This window comes from Sinocyclocheilus grahami, unplaced genomic scaffold, assembly GCF_001515645.1.
Source record: "Sinocyclocheilus grahami isolate Dianchi unplaced genomic scaffold, SAMN03320097.WGS_v1.1 scaffold206.1, whole genome shotgun sequence".
Lineage (NCBI taxonomy): Eukaryota > Metazoa > Chordata > Actinopteri > Cypriniformes > Cyprinidae > Sinocyclocheilus > Sinocyclocheilus grahami.
In genome coordinates, this window is record NW_015505385.1 from 776,743 (window position 1) to 796,925 (window position 20,183).

The 20,183-nt window shown below is 39.3% G+C and overlaps 2 protein-coding genes across 2 annotated transcripts; both read right to left on the bottom strand.

Annotated features, from left to right (window-relative positions):
• Nucleotides 1-1,210: 1,210 nt before the first annotated feature.
• On the bottom strand, nt 1,211-5,359 carry LOC107595642 (tumor necrosis factor receptor superfamily member 13B). Its single transcript, XM_016286121.1, has 5 exons — nt 5,261-5,359; nt 4,309-4,444; nt 4,117-4,233; nt 2,982-3,233; nt 1,211-1,539 (listed from the first exon to the last, which is right to left on the bottom strand). Exons 2-5 carry the CDS (start codon nt 4,421-4,423, stop codon nt 1,373-1,375), a joined length of 651 nt encoding a protein of 216 aa, XP_016141607.1. The 5' UTR covers nt 4,424-4,444; nt 5,261-5,359; the 3' UTR covers nt 1,211-1,372.
• A 3,879-nt stretch (nt 5,360-9,238) lies between these two features.
• Nucleotides 9,239-13,102, bottom strand: LOC107595641 (somatostatin receptor type 2-like). Its single transcript, XM_016286120.1, has 2 exons — nt 12,713-13,102; nt 9,239-11,407 (listed from the first exon to the last, which is right to left on the bottom strand). The coding sequence occupies exon 2, from the start codon at nt 11,331-11,333 to the stop codon at nt 10,191-10,193; it is 1,143 nt and encodes a 380-aa protein (XP_016141606.1). The 5' UTR covers nt 11,334-11,407; nt 12,713-13,102; the 3' UTR covers nt 9,239-10,190.
• Nucleotides 13,103-20,183: the final 7,081 nt, after the last annotated feature.

Sequence of the window (20,183 nt, forward strand, 5' to 3'; positions counted from 1 at the left end):
AAATATTTTATATATATATATATATATATATATATATATATATATATATATAATTTTTTTTATTTATTTACACAGTCATTCAAAAGTTTGGTATTGGTATGATATTTTTACAGAAGTCTCTTCTGCTCAAGGCTGCATTTATTTGATCAAAAATGCAGATAAAAATACAGTAATATTTTTACAACAAAATACTGGTTTTCTATTTTGATACACTTTAAAATGTAATTTATTTCTGTGATCAAAGCTGTATTTTCAGCATCATTACTCCAGTCTTCAGTGTTACATGAGCGAGTGTGAGAGAGAGTGTGAGAGAGAGTGTGAGAGTGAGTGTGAGTGAGTGAGTGTGTGAGTGAGAGTGAGTGTGTGAGTGTGTGAGAGAGGGTGTGTGTGAGAGGCTGAGTGTGTGAGAGGCTGAGTGTGTGTGTGAGAGGCTGAGTGTGTGTGTGAGAGGGTGAGTGTGTGTGAGAGAGAGGGTGAGTGTGTGAGAGAGAGAGAGTGAGTGTGTGAGAGAGAGAGAGTGAGTGTGTGAGAGAGAGAGAGTGAGTGTGTGAGAGAGAGAGAGTGAGTGTGTGAGAGAGAGAGAGTGAGTGTGTGAGAGAGAGAGAGTGTGTGTGTGTGTGTGTGAGAGGGTGGGTGTGTGTGTGAGAGGGTGAGTGTGTGTGTGAGAGGCTGTGTGTGTGTGAGAGGGTGAGTGTGTGTGTGAGAGGGTGAGTGTGTGTGAGAGAGAGGGTGAGTGTGTGAGAGAGAGGGTGAGGGTGAGAGTGTGTGTGTGAGAGAATATATAAAACTATATATACTATAGTTTTATAGTGTGTGTATGTAAATATAGAACTATATATATACACGCACACAATAATATAATGATTAATTTTATGAAATTGAATGAGAGGTACTTTCAGAGTCAAGAGGCCTTCAAAGTGTGTTGTGCTCTATAAAATACAGCATTTATTAAAACTAAGCTGAAGTTATTTTCCATAGGAATCCTTGAGGAGTGACGTGCGGTAGTTCTGTGTGCGTGGCTATGTTGAGATGCTGGTGTGTGTGGGTGAGCAGATGATCCGGATGTGTGAGAGAGAGGGTGAGGGTGAGAGTGTGAGGGTGAGAGAGAGGGTGAGTGTGTGTGTGAGAGAATATATAAAACTATATATACTATAGTTTTATAGTGTGTGTATGTAAATATAGAACTATATATATACACGCACACAATAATATAATGATTAATTTTATGAAATTGAATGAGAGGTACTTTCAGAGTCAAGAGGCCTTCAAAGTGTGTTGTGCTCTATAAAATACAGCATTTATTAAAACTAAGCTGAAGTTATTTTCCATAGGAATCCTTGAGGAGTGACGTGCGGTAGTTCTGTGTGCGTGGCTATGTTGAGATGCTGGTGTGTGTGGGTGAGCAGATGATCCGGAGCGCTCGGCTCTTCTCGCTGTGTGTCTGGAGCGCGTCTGTGTGCTCAGAGAAGCAGTAGACGCAGGTTTCTGTGGCCCTCGGCCGCTCCGGAGACTCTTCATCCGCCCGAGCCATCAGAGAATCTGCAGCAAAACAAACACATTCAGTCGAGCGAGAGCGCAGAACTACATCAGGAACATCCCATCTGAGCCATACTGTAAAAATAACATGGTTAATATAATGTTCATTTAAATGTCAGTTGTTAATTTAATAAAGTTGAAGTAGGCTACTGTCCATAAACATTTTTATTATGCAAATAAAAAATAATAATTATACATACACAAAAAAATGTGACACATTTAGGTAAGATGAAGTTTTGAACATCATTCTAAGTTACACCAAAATCATATTCAATGTTTTAAGAAGTATGTAGAACTATAAGAAATGTTCAAATCAAAATTTCTAAACAGTTTGAACTAAAATACATTATAATATGACCTTGAATTATTTTATTTGTTATTGTCTCTTTTGTCAAAACATTTCCCCCTATATATGTATGTATGAAATATATTTTTCATTATTTATTAACACTGCCATAAAAAAGTTAAACCAAAAACATTTAATATTTTTGGAGAAATACATTCATTTTTTTCCTGCATATATATATATATAGACAGACAGATATAGAAATTATTTATTAACTCTGCCATAATATATAATGATAGATGAAATAAAAGTTAAACCAAAAACATTCAATATTTTTGGAGAAATACATTACATGCATACATTTTTTCCCTATATATATATATATATATAGAGAGAGAGAGAGAGTATATTTATTTTATATTTTATTCATATTTATTGACACTCCCATAATATATAATGATAGATGAAATAAAAGTTAAACCAAAAACATTCAATATTTTTGGAGAAATACATTACATGCATACATTTTTTCCCTATATATATATATAGAGAGAGAGAGAGTATATTTATTTTATATTTTATTCATATTTATTGACACTCCCATAATATATAATGATAGATGAAATAAAAGTTAAACCAAAAGCATTCAATATTTTTGGAGAAATACATTACATACATTTTTTCCCTATATATATATATAGAGAGAGAGAGAGTATATTTATTTTATATTTTATTCATATTTATTGACACTCCCATAATATATAATGATAGATGAAATAAAAGTTAAACCAAAAGCATTCAATATTTTTGGAGAAATACATTACATACATTTTTTCCCTATATATATATATAGAGAGAGAGAGAGTATATTTATTTTATATTTTATTCATATTTATTGACACTCCCATAATATATAATGATAGATGAAATAAAAGTTAAACCAAAAGCATTCAATATTTTTGGAGAAATACATTACATACATTTTTTCCCTATATATATATATAGAGAGAGAGAGTATATTTATTATATATTTTATTCATATTTATTAACACTCCCATAATATATAATGATAGATGAAACAAAAGTTAAACCAGAAACATCCAATATTTTTGGAGAATATGTTTTGCGATCCCTCATAGTGTAGCTGAGTATGATTCACCTTCGGAGGACTGTCCGTGTTTGTTGGGCTGCTGTTTCTTGGTGTCCAGCGGTGGCTGGTGTTTGGCTCTCTTGAGCAGCAGCAGGAACGCAGCGGTCAGCGAGAACAGCAGCACGATGATGCAGAGGCCTAGCAGCGAGTAGAGCAGCGCCTCCGAGTACAGCGCTGATCCGGACACCGAGCGCCCTCTGCCGGGGACCAGCTGCACTGCAGAGCCGCCGACATCAGGCCTCTGCGTCACGAACACCGCTCCTGTGCCTGGATCACAGTCACAGCCAACATACAGCTATAGAATATACATGCAAGTCTTTTTTATTTGGAGAACACACTTTTTTTATTTATTTTTTTATTAAAGGGGGTAAATACACATTTATCCTGCTACGTTTATTTTTTGTAGGTCATTTCCCAAACCATAGTAACCACAAAATAACAGTTTTTGCTGCACTAACCATAGTTTAACCATAGTATTTGTAGTAGTAAAACAAAAATAGCAAAATAGCCTACGCCAAAAACCATGGGTACTGCTCTATTACTATAATAAAACCATGGTTCATTTCTAACTATTAGACAGCTGGTCGTATTTTATTGAAGCTTGTTACCACCATGGACTGCTTTAAAAAAAAAAAACAGTATTTGTGACTTTTTATCTCACCGTTATGACTTTGTCACAATTCTAAGTAGGCCTGTATATCTCACAATTAAGCCTTTCTTCTTGTAATTATGACTTTCCCCCTTAGACTGCCAGGGAAAATGGTCAAAATTGTAAAATGTAAATGCAGAATAAAAAAAAAAAAGTCTTAATTGCAAGATGTAAACTCAGAATTCTGGAAAAAGTCAAAATTGAGATGTAAACTGAATTCTGGAAAAAAAAAGTCAGAATTGCTCAGAATTCTGGAAAAAAAGTCACAAGTGTGAGACGTAACCTCAGAATTTTGAAGACAAAGAAACGTCAGAAGAATTACGACCACTTTAACCCTACAGCGTGCAATTAAGAGATATTATAAACTCACAATTCTTCGAAAGAAAACTTCAGCTTCAGTAGCACTTGGAAGCACAGCACTTCTAATGTAATTCTGTGTATTGAAAAGCTCAAATGTGAAGTGTGTTTGTTCTGAGCTGTGCCTCATCGACTCACTCCTGCATGCGTCTGCGCAGGCCTCTGGATGACTGCCGCACAGCTCGGAGCACTTCAGACACTTCTTCAGCAGCGTGTCGTAGAACTGACCGGACACGGCTTTACATCTCCAGGCCACTGCCACACAACATCACAGTCATCATCAGACCCTGCTCTGGACACGCGTGAGCTGAAGACGACGGGGTAACTTACCGCAGTATTGAGAGCAGCGTGTGGGAATCACAGAGTCGTGGCAGATCATACTGCAGGACACACACTCTCGCAGCAGCCTGTCCATGTACTGACCCTCCGGACAGCTCTGTGCCATCGCTCAAGCCCCGACAAACACCTGCACACAGCATGCACACACTGAGCATCACCATATAAACACCTTCTTGATTTGAAATGAGACTCCCAGATTAAACGAGAACACTTCTGCTTTTAATGCAACAGATCGTGAAAACCATGTATAAAATGAAGAAAAGGAGAACATTTGGTCCGTTCTAAAGGCTAGTTCAATCGTCCTGATTATTGTGTTAACTGTTCATTGAACCGACACACACAGAGGAAACCAAACTTTGTGAGATCCTCATCAAAAGGACTTGTTTTAGTTTCTCGTGCTCGTGGCTGATCATCCATCACACAAAGAAGGTGATCATTATATGAATCATTCACAGAAGTGAGATATAGATTGGCATTTACAGCTAAAGCTAAAGTTGATATACTTTACACAGCATGGGTTATAACTTGATTTATTTGATTTACATTATATACACACACACACACACACACACACATAGCATAATAATACAACATCGTACTGCAATCAATGAACTGAACACAACTGGCACAAAGATATTTGTAATATATTCAGAAGGGTTGTAAAAAAGCACTGAACCTAAAGGTAATTATAAAAGCAAATGCTATGAGTTATGTTATTGTTTATAAACAATATTCAATATTCACTTTTTTTTAAAAAGGAAAATGCCATGTAAAACTTTTGGATTGTAATTGATGGTCAGCTGATCTTATTATTACATTAATGAAGTTTTGCATGAAATGTACTTGTAGATTTCAGGATTATTGTTTAAACTCATAAGTTCATAAGTGTTGTGAATCTGTAGATAGGCTGTAAATCTGACGCACATGCATGTGCTGCACTTACCTCGAGTGAGAACGGAGACCTGAGGGGTCTGGAGTTTAGCTTTCTGTGAGTGTGGGACTATTTGTACCAGCAGATGATTTGAATAAAACCACACTGAGCCTCAGGAGACCACACTGCTGCAACTGCTTGTGTTATACACAGATCACATTTCTGAACATCTTTAATTATTTAATATCCCAGTTTATTATACAAATAAACCTGAGAACATGGAAACCCAAAATGCTTTGGAACTGAAAAATAAATGTTTTATATATATATATATATATATATATATATATACCTATATATGCTACCGTTCAAAATTTTTGGATCAGTAATTAAAAAAGGATAATCATTTTTTATTCATCAAGGGTGCACGAAATTGATCAAAGGTGACAGCAAAGACATGCATAATGCAACAAATGACTTCTATTTTAAGTAAATGCGGTTCTTTTGAACTTTCTATTGATCTGTGATTCCTGAAAAATACATTTGGTCACGGTTTCCACAAACATATAGCTGTTTTCAGCATTGATAATAATCAGAAATGTTTGTTGAGCAGCAGATCAGCATATTATACTGATTTCTGAAGATCATGTGACACTGAAGACTGGAGGAATGATGCTGAAAATACAGCTGCGCATCACAGAAACACATTATATTTTTCACATAGAAAACAGCGATTAGAATTTATACTAATATTTCACAATTTGATCAAATATATTAATATTAGCGTAAACTGAACACAATTTGCATTACATTCATAGGTTGTAAGTGTACTGAGCTTCATTTCATCATTACTGCACACACACAAATCAAACTGAGAATTGTTCACACATTAGCCTTTATTTGTTTGGTAAATGAATGTAATGCCTTTTATTTATTTTGGTCAATAACAACACTGGAAAAAGGTTGGCGGACACTTGATCACGTTTCTCAATAATTGTCAATATTTACAGGTCATGAACATGATGCATAATCCATATACAAGCCAAAGCCTGAACACAAGTCCACAGTCCTTCACTTTTTAGATAGAAAACAAAACCCAAACTGGACAACAGAGGGAGACATTTTGCAACAATTTGATTGCCAAAAAAAAGTGGAGGGGAGCTTGCTTTGTCATGCATCTTAATATGTCCAGATTTTCTTATGTGTCATTAGAGTTAGTCAGTTGTGCTGAAGGGTTTCTTTTAAATGATCATTTCCCACTGAAAGTCATTACCAGACACTTTTAATCACAAATGCATACATATATTAACTTCATTATATTAATTATCACTTAGTTGCACCTCACAAATGAAATAATATTACAGTTTGGTCATTTGTAATATTTAGTATGTTGGTTGAAGTTTGTTAAATGCGTACCACTTAATGTTCAACTTACTAAAATGTTTTTAAATTAAAAGTCGTGTTAGCATTAGTTACTGCACTGTGAACTAACACAAACACAAATAACTCGTTCTATTAATGCATTAACCCATATTAATACATAAATCACTGGGCTATGTTAGATAATGCATTAACTCATGTTAACAATGAGACCTTAAAGAAAGAAGCAGTAAAAGTGGGTTTGCACCTTTGTACAATTTAATTAAATCGCAATCACGCTTTCTCCACAAATGGCCTGACAATAAGAGTGTTTGAGGAATTATTTAATTAGACCTGAGGATTATTCTGCTTGGGTGGGTTGTAATAAATTGGACCTTTACAATAAATAACTGGGCAAAAATTGAGCTGTGGCAGCTTAGCAACAAGAGGAATGACAGGCACATCTCAGCACAGCCTGACATTGAGCTATGCTACATCCTTATGATGACGCTCAGCACAGCACACAATACACAGCCTTCATTCAAGCAGCTATTGGAGAAGGTGAAGAATGAGTCATTCTTCAAGACTTAACAGAATGCTTCATCCACACAAAATGAAAATGTGCTCACCCTCAAGTCATCCGAGATTAGGATGAGTTTGTTTCTTCATCAGATTTGGAGAAATGAAGCATTGCATCAGTGTCTCAGCAATGGATGCTCTGCAGTGAATGGGTGCCGTCAGAATGAGAGACTAAACAGCTGATAAAAACATCACAATAATCCACAGCACTCCAGTCCATCAGTTAACATCTGGAGAAGACAGATGTTAGGCACTTTTAACTAAAATACGAGTCCATAATCCACAACGCTTTCTCCAGTGAAAAAGTGTCTGAATCAGGAGAGAAATCTGCACAGATCAAGCACCGTTTAAAGCATTAAGGCACTTTTAACTAAAATACGAGTCCATAATCCACAACGCTTCCTCCAGTGAGTCAGTGTTCTGGTGTGAATCAGGAGAGAAATCTGCACAGATCAAGCACCGTTTAAACAGCTCTAAACACATATGTGGCTGGATTGTGATGTGAGAGACAACAGCAGATGCACTTTTTCACTGAAGGAAGCGTTATTATAGATTATGGACTCGTATTTTAGTTAAAAATGTCTTAATGCTGGATTTGTTTCAGCTTTTGTCTTCTCCAGATGTTAACTGATGGACTGGAGTGCTGTGGATTACTTGTGGATTATTGTGATGTTTTTATCAGCTGTTTGGACTCTCGTTCTGACGGCACCCATTCACTGCAGAGCATCCATTGCTGAGACACTGATGCAATTTCTACAAATCTGATGAAGAAACAAACTCATCTACATCTTGGAAATATTTATTTTTGGGTCAACTATTCTTTTAATAAAACAGACATTTGGTATGATGAATGATGGACATCTTTGAAATGTGTTATTAATATAAAGGAAATGCTATATTGTGCCCACACCATCAGACAAGGGACTCTATATAAACCTGACATAAGATACAACACTAGAGCATGACACACTAACACACAACCTATTCTGCCTGACGGTCAAAGGCACATTGAACTGAACTCAAAGTACTCGACGAATACTGCGATAACCACTTTGCTGTCATCAATACTTCCCCAGGTTTCAAAATATGTGTTTCCAAAACTGTTTACACTTCTAAACGTGAGCTCGTTCACTTTTCAACACCTGCAGCATAACAGATCTGATTCTGGCCCTTAGAAATCAGACAGACTGAAGTAAACAAGTTCGGTTTTAGCCCTTCGCAAATGTTACAATGATCTAAACCCCTCAAACGGGCAAGAGCTGAATACGTTCTGTTAATGCCAGCTCAATATATACACATTATACAGCTCTGTGAGCGACAGCGGCTTTCAATGAGCGTTTTATTTACAAGCATATAATAGTAAATCAATTGATTGTACATTCAGGTGGAGGGTTTATTGTTAAAGCTCTGTGAATGAATGCACACGGTTTCTGCGTCTCTCATTCTGTGATTCTTTAAGGCACTTGCAGCGTCCTTTTATCAGCCTTGCTAGAATAAATAATTGTTTTAAAAGTGCAATGCAAATGTAAAGCGCGGCTGCTGATGCTATTCGTCGTCACTACAGAACAGTCCATGTGTGACGGGATGCATTCATCACAATGATGGATCTTATGTTTTATAATGAGGTATATTTTTGACCAGAACGACTGCACAATTATGCACTTGTTTGAATACTTTTCTGAGTGAACTGCATGCCCTCTGTCATCCTCGTCCGTCTCACTGCCCCTTGACCCTCATTGCTATGACTGAGGTGAGTGAGCAAGGTTGTTTGCATTAAAGCAGGAACGAGGATTTCTTTGCATCTCATTTGCCAGCTGATGAATGTTAATTTAGTATAGCCAATGGCCATATGGTTACTTCATACTTCCATTTGCACAATTACAACACAATACAATGAAACTTTCTCCAGGTCAGATAACGATTAAGCTCTAAACTAAAGATTCGACTACAGCTCTGATTCAAAACCTAGTGTGCATTTAACTCCTGATTCCTATAGAATTCCAATCTGATCTCAAGATAATTCGTACATATTTTATGAGTTCCCCAATTCTTATGAATTCGTACGAATGACCTAGCCCTAACCCCGCTCCTAAACCTAGGGTCTAGACAAATCGTACGAGTGAGGTCGTATGAATTTGTGCGAATTAGCCATTCGTTCGAATTGGTTGTGAGATAGCATTACATACTGTATATACACTGGTAACAACAATCCTCTAATAAGCATAAAAACACATTACACACAAAATATGGATAAAGTAGTCTGTTTTCATTAGAATTTTTTTCACCGTGCATTTTAGGATTGCCTTTTTCGTGAAGGATACTGTATAAATAACGCCTTAAAAATTTGGCTAAGAAGGAGGTAGCTTAAATGCTGCTGCCTACACTTTTTGGAGCTGCCTGAAAATGTTGTTTAGATAGGAAGCATACTAGGTTTTGTAACAGAGCCCATCTCCCCCTCCTCTCCACTGAACGTTATGTACATTTCCTCTACCAAAATAATACCAAACAGGCGAAATATTACGAGGGAAGATTTTTAAATGTAAACAAGATATTCTAAGTATAACAACAAATAAATATGCCACGGAAATGTACATCTTTGTTTAGATTTCGGAGACCTTTTCTATTCAGCGATGTGGCCTTGTCGAGCACTCGTCTTGTATTCATCGTCACAAAAAGCCTTGAATAATAAGAAGCCTCTAACAAGCTGTTTCCACAAACAGAATGAAATCATGTTTATCCAATGAAGGCCATGACTTGTCTTTGAACCCTAAAGACAATTTTGGCACTGAACATACACTCATAATTACACAACAGCCTTAGAATTTCTTCAGACAGTAACACCGAACAAAGCAACGAGAGTTATTTACAGTAAATGACATTCGTTTGCTCATCGCTTAAATACATCAGATCAGTCAGCTCGAGCTCACCCCAAAAAATGTGGTTTGGGTTGCGTTTAGGTATTTATTGTTGTTCTAAAATACTGAATCTCTCCCAGCGCATGTAATCTGAGACTTTCAGTGGACCACTTTCATGTAACATCTAATCTCAGCAGACTTTTATCTCCTCAGATGCTGGTTTGAAGGTCTCCGTTGAGCAGCGCGGCGTTGTGCGTTTCCGTCATGACGTCGTTGACCATTCGAGTCCTGTCCTGTCGACTGTCGCTGCGCTCGATCTCATCCAAGCCGCCGACTCTTTTAAGACACAGGACGTTTTGGAAGCTCTTCTTGAAGTTGTCCGACAAGAAGGCGTAGAGGATGGGGTTGGCGCAGCTGTTGGCGTAACCCAGCACCACCACGAAGTCAAAGGTGCTCTTCAGCACAGTTGTGGTGGGAACGGTTCCGGTCACAGAGGTCACGTTGAATACGTAGAAAGGTAACCAGCATAAGACGAACACCACTACTACGATAGACACCATACGGGTGACTTTCCGCTCAGAGCGCTTTCGTTTGGTGGAGCCGACTCGCATGCCGGAGGATTTCACCTTTATGACGATGAGCAGGTAGCACATGGAGATGACTATCAGTGGTAAGAAAAACCCCATGAAGAAGGTGTAGAAGATGAAAGCGGTGTAGTAGGTGTTCTGTGGCTCCGGCCACAACATGGTACAAGTCCGGGCCTCGTTCCTTTTAGTGTTCACACCGCTGTAGATCATAATCGGTAGGTTAACCAGCAGAGAGACGCCCCACATGGCCAGACTGATGGTTTTGGCCATGCGCGGCTTTCGCCATTTGGTGGATTTGATCGGATGCACCACGGCCAAGTATCGATCGAAGCTCATGACCGTCAGAAAGAAGATGCTGGTGAACTGGTTCATGGAGTCCACGGTTAGGATGACGCGGCATATCGCCGATCCAAAGGGCCAGTGGAGCAGCGAGAGCTGAATGGCGATGAAAGGCAAGCTCAGCATGCACAGGACATCCGCCACGGCCAGGTTCAGAATGTAGATGTTCGTGACGGTCTTCATCTTGGCGTAGCGCAGGATGACGTAAATGACCAGGGCGTTCCCACAGAGCCCCACCGCGCAGACGACGAAGTACACAAACGTGATGACTGCCGAGCTGGTTTGGTCGAAGCCAGGGTGGGTGCTATTGTGAGGGTAAATCTCCAGACCAAAGTCAGACTCGTTCCCGGGGAAGAAACTATCATTGAGCAGGCGGTCAGGGAGGGACATGTTGGAATTGGACATAAACGTCCATTTCGTGTCCATTTTGGCAGTGTTCTGTAGTGTTTATTCACCGGGAAAAGGCTTATGAAGATAGAGTCTGCAGTTTAATGCGAAACCTGTGTGCATTGATAAAAACAAGGAAATATGAGTTAACAACTAAGCTTGTCTTGGTTGAAGTAAAACCTAATCAAAGATGTTTATACATAATAATTGTAGAGTTGTTTTGGGTGTATTAATGGTAGACTGTAGCCCTGATTTCTGAATAACTGAATTCAGACTCAGTGTTAATATGACAGTTTAATGCACGCCACAAAATTTTACAAATTGACATTTTAAACGTTATGTAATGTATACTCTTAGAATTTACATGAGTGTTTTCACTTGGACAGTTCATGCATTTGAGACAAATGCAAGTGTACATGGTTGTTAACCTGCCCCAAATGGGTTTACGTCAGCACTCAATACATTTTGGGAATCCCACAACCCACAGCAATCATGGATGAGACACATGGATAGAGCAATCCCGAATCTCAACCAATGATTGCTATATGGAGCATGCGACAGAAAATGTGAATTTTTCTGACACGTTTGCATATTGCGAGAGAACAGCAGACTAAGATAAGCACATACAAATAAAAGCAATTTGACATTTATATGGCCAAGTGAAAATGGAATGCATGAAGTGATTAAACGTAAACAGCCCTTTTATCAAAACTGATTATGAATCCAAAGTCATGCATTTACTTGCAACTTTGAATAAACAAGGACTTTACCTTGTCTGTCTGGTTTCTACAGCTCATTGACTTTTGCCCTAGCAAATATTGGTTTAATTGATCTTTATAGAGCAAACAGCACGACTATTTAATCTATCTAACAAAAGATGCTGACCTAATTTTGCTGTAGGCCTACAGCTCATCCAACGCTCTTGTCTTTATATGAATGAATTAATATAAAAGTGAAGTACTGCAGTGTTGTCCTGCCGTTTAGATTGCAGAGATCCATCCAAATCGTGTCTGTCTCCATCCCACACAGCCTCACAGCATCTTAAACCCAGCTGGGATCAAATCAAACGCTTAAAAAGACTCTCAACTGATCAGTCCAGCTTAAATGCATTTAATCAAGCAATTAAAAAGAGAATTAAACATCCCACTCTGTCTTTCTCTTTGTGTATTGAATATATCCTGCGCTTTTCAGTCAGTAGCGACTCGACATAAATGATCAAATAATGGATTATGGACACAAAATGAGTTACACAGCCACCTGACTAGATTGCTTTACCTAAAACGGCTATTAACAATGTGCATAATTATAGCGTATGCTTTTTATTTTCAAATAAAAAAGTTAAATCTTAAATAATATCAATATAGTATGCTGCAACGATTTTAAACACTGCACCGATGTGTATCATTCTAATAATTTACCTGTAGTTTTTGGGCACCTTTTGGAGATCCATTCCTGGAATATGACAGCTTCACATGCTTCCACGGATCACCATCATATAATATTACCGCAAAACTGTGCGCTCAAGAGCGAAATCCAACTAAGAATAAACGACGCTCGCATTTGACGCGTCCTGATAAGCTCGCCTCGCGCGTGCGTCAGTTCTCCTCAGATAACAAACGATGGTTAACATAAACTAAAACATGTGTTAAGAGGCGAATGACGCACTTAAACTTTGCAAAGAAATAAGATTCGAGTCATGAAAGCGAGATCTCGGGGGCCGAGGTCGAATTCCTCTGGTGTCTTCAGTCAGAGATGAAAGATGTCAGTGAGATCCTTGCGCTTCACGCGCTGCTTGATATATATCCCGCTCCGCGCGCAGGACGCATTCATCTGAACCACGTGCAAGGCTATATTCAGTAGTTTCTGCTGTGTGGTCTCGATAAGGATTCGGAAATATGGCAGGGGTCAACATAGCTACTTATATGAATATGCTTAAAATTAGATTTGGTTCAAATAAATGCATGAGGGAATAGATCCAGAAACTTCATATCATGAGAAATCCTATCTTCTCTATTCATCTGAGAATATAAAGAGGTTGGTGTCCTACACTGTTGTGAATGTAGCTACATTGTAACATCTGAGGGGCGCGTTGTAACTTGTAACATGACCATATGACAGCTTAAAATGTTATCTGATCTAATAAAATAAAATAGCATTACAAGACAAACTAAAATAAGTTGTCAATATAAAATAATAATAATTTTTTTTTTTTTGAATAAAATAATGGCTTTTTTAAAGAATTAAAAATATTCTGATTTTGGAGATTGACAACGAACACATTGCAACCATGCTTGGGATAAACGAGCTAAAATGCTTTAAAAAAAATTGAAATAATAATTTCTGAACATTAAGCATCGACTGTCAGTCTTTATTCACCTGTTTCTCCAAGTTTCTCATAAAAATTCATTAAAGTAAATAGTGTAAATTACATTGCTTAACAATAGCATAGTTTAAGAGATTTTGTTTGGTTGCAAGGCAACTGTACAGACCCAAAATCAATATATTTCTTGGGTATACACTCTTAAAAATAAAGGTGCTTCAAAAGGTTCTTCAAGCGATGCCATAGAAGAACCATTTTTGGTTCCACAAAGAAGCATTCAGTCAAAGGTTCTTTAAAAGAACCATCTCTTTCTTACCTTTTTATAATCTGAAGAACCTTCTTTCGCCACAAAGAAGCTTTTGTGAAATAGAAAGGTTCTTCAGATGTTAAAGGTTCTTAATGGAACCATTTAGATAAAAAAAAGGTTCTTCTATGGCATCGTGAAGCACCTTTATTTTTAAGAGTGTATGTGGTTATGTTGTTTCTTTACCACCCTGAGAAGGTGAAAATGGAGCTGTTCCTCACTATTTTCAGTACTGAAAAAGACATTCTCAGACACAGATGGTACAAATCAGCTATTCATTTTTATTTTCAGAGTATCTGAAAAAACTTTGTCAAACACAAACTGTAAAATAAGGTCTCATTTCTACCTTCTCTCAAGTCATTTGAAATACTATTTAACCTAGCTTTATAATCAAATGTGGGTGAAATTGACATCAAAATAATGTAATAAAATGATGTGTGTACATTTCAAAACACATCAGTGTATCCTCACTTTGCATGCATGTTCATGGCCCTAAATGAGAAAAAGTCACAAAATGTCTAGAATAAAATCACAGGTTAACTGGTATTTCCGATATAGCCTAACTCAAAAATCGAATCGGAGCATAATACAAGGGTTAAATATTTCCACACATGCTAGCATGACAAAATTTACAGTATTTACTAATTACCATATCAACACTATATAGAGAAAAAAGTGCGCAAATTCGCTGAACATTTATTTTACCATAGTAAAAGTAAATTTTTGGCTTAAGTAAAGTTTTCATCTCAGTTTTTATTATTCATTTAAAATGAGACAAATCTGCTATTATTTTAATCTCTGATCTGTTCATTTGTTTTTTTAATGATTCGATAACTAGCAGAAGACACTAAACAGTTTAAATGCAGATGGGTGCAACTTGTAACACTGTGCCCCATTATCATTAAAGGGGTCATATGATGCTATTTCAAATTTTCCTTTCTCTTTGGAGTGTTACAAGCTGATTGTGCATAGATAAGATCCCTGAAGTTGCAAAGACTAAAGTCTCAAAACCAAAGAGATATTCTTTATCAAAGTTAAGACTCTGCCACGCCCCCCTAAAACGGCTCGTTCTAACACGCCCCCACATATCTACCTCACTATGTGGAAATATTAGCATAATGCGCCGAAATGTGCACGCAGAGAAAGACGGCGTGGTTTCGGTAACCACAGTTAGTGTTGAAGCAGCATGTCAGGGAGACGCAGCGTCTCGTTCCCTTCGGGGAGCCATGGATACATACGTAACCTCGAGATGTTCCCCTTCAGGAACTCGAGCTGTGTTGAACACTTTGGAAATGAGAATACTCACTGCGCCATACGAGCAAGTCCCTGTCTGATGTGTGTCTGGTGAGCACATCAAGACAAGAGAACTTGGGACCCCAGGGTTGGTGTCAGGTCCAGACTGTAAAACCGGACAAATGTGTGCGGAGAGGACCAGCCCACAACAGCACAAATATCCTGGAGGGCCACGCCCACTGAAAAGGCCTTGGAGGCCGCCATACTCCGGTTCGAGTGCACTCTGACTCTCATCAGTGAGGGGGGATCTAACCTCTGTCTACAGTGTGCAGGACCCATTGTGAGACATTTGGCAGAAGCTTCTACGCTGTCAAAAAGCACCTCTGGTGTCACTAGAGGAGCCACTTCGGTGCCCTGAAGCAGTTGGCCGACAGGGAACGACCGACCTGACTGCTCTAGCGCCCTCATCGAGCTTTCCTGGGGGCAAGGTATCAGTGAAGCTCCCTGAGGGCACTGAGGAGGATCGGGCACCATATACTGAGGTGTGTACCTCTCCTCCCCAGGGTCGACTGCCCTCAGGGTCCTGACGGTGGAATTGTCAGGACTGCTTGGCCGAGGTCCTCTTGGACATAATAACGGTCCACAGATCCGTTTTCTGTTTAGAGGCCCCCGCCCCCTGATCTTTCTGCAGTCCCAAAGACCTAGGGAGGAAATTCTGGAATGCCGCCGCTTGCTTCTTCGCCTCCTGAAACCTCTCCAGGCCAGAAGGCGATAGCGGGGCATCCAGGAGGAAGAATCTGTCCTTGTCTTGTAGTTCAGAAAGATTCAACCACAGGTGTCGCTCCATAGCCACCAGTGCTGCCATGGAATGGCCATTTCCTTGGTGGCTCGAAGCGACAGGTCTGTGGCCCGACGTAGTTCAGCGACTACGTCGGATTCCTCTTCCTCCCTATCATCCAGGTCTTTTAGCAGGTCAGCCTGGTACGCCTGCAACACCGCCATAGTGTGCAGACACGCACCGGCCTGAACTACTGCCACACAAGCTTTCCCAACCAAGCCGGATGTCAGTTTTACTGGCCTGGTGGGAAGCTTCGGGGCCTTCAGGGACGATGCTGAGGACGTTGTCCAATGTTAGAGTAATTGGATACTGTAGGCCTGAAGAGTCGGGAACGAATACGGTTTATCCCACGATCTGGTGACTTCAGAATGGAGATTGGGGAAAAATGGAAGGCCCCGCCGTGAAGGCTGTGATCTAGCTTTAAGGAAGCGCTCGTCCAGCTTGCTCTTGGGATGAGCGTCCTGTTTCTTGGCTGGCCATTCGATGTTCAGTTTGGCTACAGCATGAGTCACAACCTCCACGAGCTCCTCATACACGAGGGACTGCGGTGGCGAGTCCACAGTCTCCTCCGTGTCGACGCTCATCACATCAACCTCCTCGGAGGAAGATAGATGAAGCGCCTGGCCCTCTCTCCTGGGGGAAGAAACCGCCGGGCGGGCTTCGGATCCCTAAAAAGGGGGCCGTGGATCTAGCGGGTGAGGACCGAGATAAGGACGAGCCCGTCTCGGATCCCTCTGCTAAATCCACTTGCAATCCCCACGATAACAGCCACCGCTGTGCCTCAGCAACAGCGGGGCCGGACCCAGCAGGATCGCGAACCTTGCCGCTTTCATCGAAGATGGCCAGGCGGGAGCGGAGCACACGGAGCGGGAGAAGCTCACAGTCATTGCAGGCAGCCCCCTCGAGAGCTGCCCATGCATGCTCCGCTCCCAAACAGACGACACACAAATCGTGTGTATCCCCACCCCGAGAGATAGCGTGGGCAGGGAGGAGCACACAACTTGAAACGCCATCCGCTCATCACAGATTTTGTTTTACACTTTTGTTTCTGACTGACTGAGTGCTTTTTGCATACACAGACACACATACACAGACACGCTTGCTGAAGAGCAGAAGCTAACATGTGCATTTGCCAGATGCGCCTTTATGCTTCCTGGTTGCTCACGTCACTCCGCTCGTAACGTCTCGCTTCTCTATTGGACTGATTTCACACACGCTTCATTGTGGGGTCTCGATCCCAAAGCGTTCGACGCAGCTCGAGTTCCTGAAGGGGAACATTTCTTTTGATGTATGTTTTGTTGTGTCTGTTTCTCACTCCCATGTGAGCGAATAATGAGTGCAGGTAAATAGAAAAAGTGGAAAGATGTAAGATGTGCCCTACCAAACATGACACCAAAGCCAGGACCATGTGTGTTCATCTGCAGAAATTCATCTGCAGAAAGCACAAGCTTGCTGTGTGCACGTCATGTCAACAGTGATTGCTTGAATTTGTTCAGTGAGACTAAAGAAAAAAAAGATGAGCCTGTATAAGGAAAGTAAAGATTAATTTAATTCCACAGCGATTTCAAATTGTTGATTTAGGATGTTTTGAACATGTAAAAAAAAAAAAAAAAGATGTTGAATAAAAATGTAAAATGTTAGGTTACAAGAGTTTATTTTCAAAATTTGTTAAAACAAACATGTTAAAAAAATTGTGGTTAAGCACATTTTTAAAAATCATATTTTATATTAATTGTTTGCAATATGTGACAAGTACTGATATTAAAATGCTCCTGTTCCTACCTGATTCCTTCTTGTTTTTCATAATATGATATTTAGGGAATTGCATTGAATGCAATACTGATTTTATGACTTGCAATTGTGAGTTTATATCACGCAATCCTGAGAAAAAAGTCTGAATTGTACATAAAAATCACAATTATCTTTTTTCTTTTTCTTTTTTACTTGGTGGTGCATGGAAACAGGCTTCATACGTTCTTAATGACAGTTCCTCGGCTGGTACAGGACCCTGTGCAGCCTGGGGCCAGTTGCGTAAACAAAGCCACTATGTTGTGTCTTAAGAACTAGTTTGACCGACTATAGCAGTTAGTTAATCATAGTCTCTTTTCTGATTCAAATTGGGCCAGTCTACCTTTGTAGCTGATAAAAAAAAAAAAAGTTATGGCCAGTCTTGAAGAAAACAAAGTCTAAGCAGTTTATGCAACCGGCCCATCTTTGCGCATGGGTACTCAGATCCAGGAACAGTCATATGACAATCACTCGTCAAGGGCAGGAAAAAGGGTAAATCATGAACACAATAAAATATCTGAATGGGTGAAGCTGAATGAAGCTAGCCTTGACTGATTAGTCAAACAGACAAACGCATTGACAGTTCGCATTCACGTGAGAAGTGAGTTTCTTAAAGGTACAGTGGCAAAACAACAGCCACACACACACACACAGGCATGCACACACACACACACACACACACACACACATGTGCTTGTCAGGCAACAGATATCACAGATTTGTGCTGTTGTAATTGCTTCAGGCAACACAGAAGAGCTCATAATAGTGTTTTCACCTTCTCGTCCCTCTCAAAGGCATCACGCTGGGGTCCGCAGAGTGCGCGGGCCGGCCGGAGGCCATAAAGAAAAAAAAGATGAGCCTGTATAAGGAAAGTAAAGATTAATTTAATTCCACAGCGATTTCAAATTGTTGATTTAGGATGTTTTGAACATGTAAAAAAAAAAAAAAAAAGATGTTGAATAAAAATGTAAAATGTTAGGTTACAAGAGTTTATTTTCAAAATTTGTTAAAACAAACATGTTAAAAAAATTGTGGTTAAGCACATTTTTAAAAATCATATTTTATATTAATTGTTTGCAATATGTGACAAGTACTGATATTAAAATGCTCCTGTTCCTACCTGATTCCTTCTTGTTTTTCATAATATGATATTTAGGGAATTGCATTGAATGCAATACTGATTTTATGACTTGCAATTGTGAGTTTATATCACGCAATCCTGAGAAAAAAGTCTGAATTGTACATAAAAATCACAATTATCTTTTTTCTTTTTCTTTTTTACTTGGTGGTGCATGGAAACAGGCTTCATACGTTCTTAATGACAGTTCCTCGGCTGGTACAGGACCCTGTGCAGCCTGGGGCCAGTTGCGTAAACAAAGCCACTATGTTGTGTCTTAAGAACTAGTTTGACCGACTATAGCAGTTAGTTAATCATAGTCTCTTTTCTGATTCAAATTGGGCCAGTCTACCTTTGTAGCTGATAAAAAAAAAAAAAGTTATGGCCAGTCTTGAAGAAAACAAAGTCTAAGCAGTTTATGCAACCGGCCCATCTTTGCGCATGGGTACTCAGATCCAGGAACAGTCATATGACAATCACTCGTCAAGGGCAGGAAAAAGGGTAAATCATGAACACAATAAAATATCTGAATGGGTGAAGCTGAATGAAGCTAGCCTTGACTGATTAGTCAAACAGACAAACGCATTGACAGTTCGCATTCACGTGAGAAGTGAGTTTCTTAAAGGTACAGTGGCAAAACAACAGCCACACACACACACACAGGCATGCACACACACACACACACACACACAGGCACGCACACACACACACACACACACACACACGCACGCAGATTATAGCCTTATAAATTTATGATAGACCCCACAATCTTCTCTTTGACACTTGCAGGCAGAAGCCTATGCAAATAAAATTGCTTGACAAAGAATGAAAATGGTTTCAAGTCAAGTAATTTTTTATAGAAATTCAGGCTGTGTGAATACTGAGATTAGATATAGTATCTTCCGCTTTAACAGAACTGAAATTGTTAATGCTAACAGAAGAGAAGTGGTGAACACACCAGTGGGCCTTCACCTCTGACAGCACTTAGTCAACAAGAGTATACAACTGAGAATATATGGGGTTAAAGGTCAATGGCAGATAAGTCATGAAAAGCCTTGATGAAAGGTAAACGGTGGCAATGACAATAAACTGACGCAGCTTGAATAAAGGGTAAAATAAGTCAAAATGATGAACGATTTAACTGAAATGTGTATGGAAACAGAAAGTATCCAGTATATCTGATAAGTGTTTGAAATAGTGAGCCATTTATTTTCAAACTTTGGGTATCAAAGTGTTATGAAGCTCTAACCAAATGGATATTTGCATTGCTGTTTTAAATGAAATTCAGG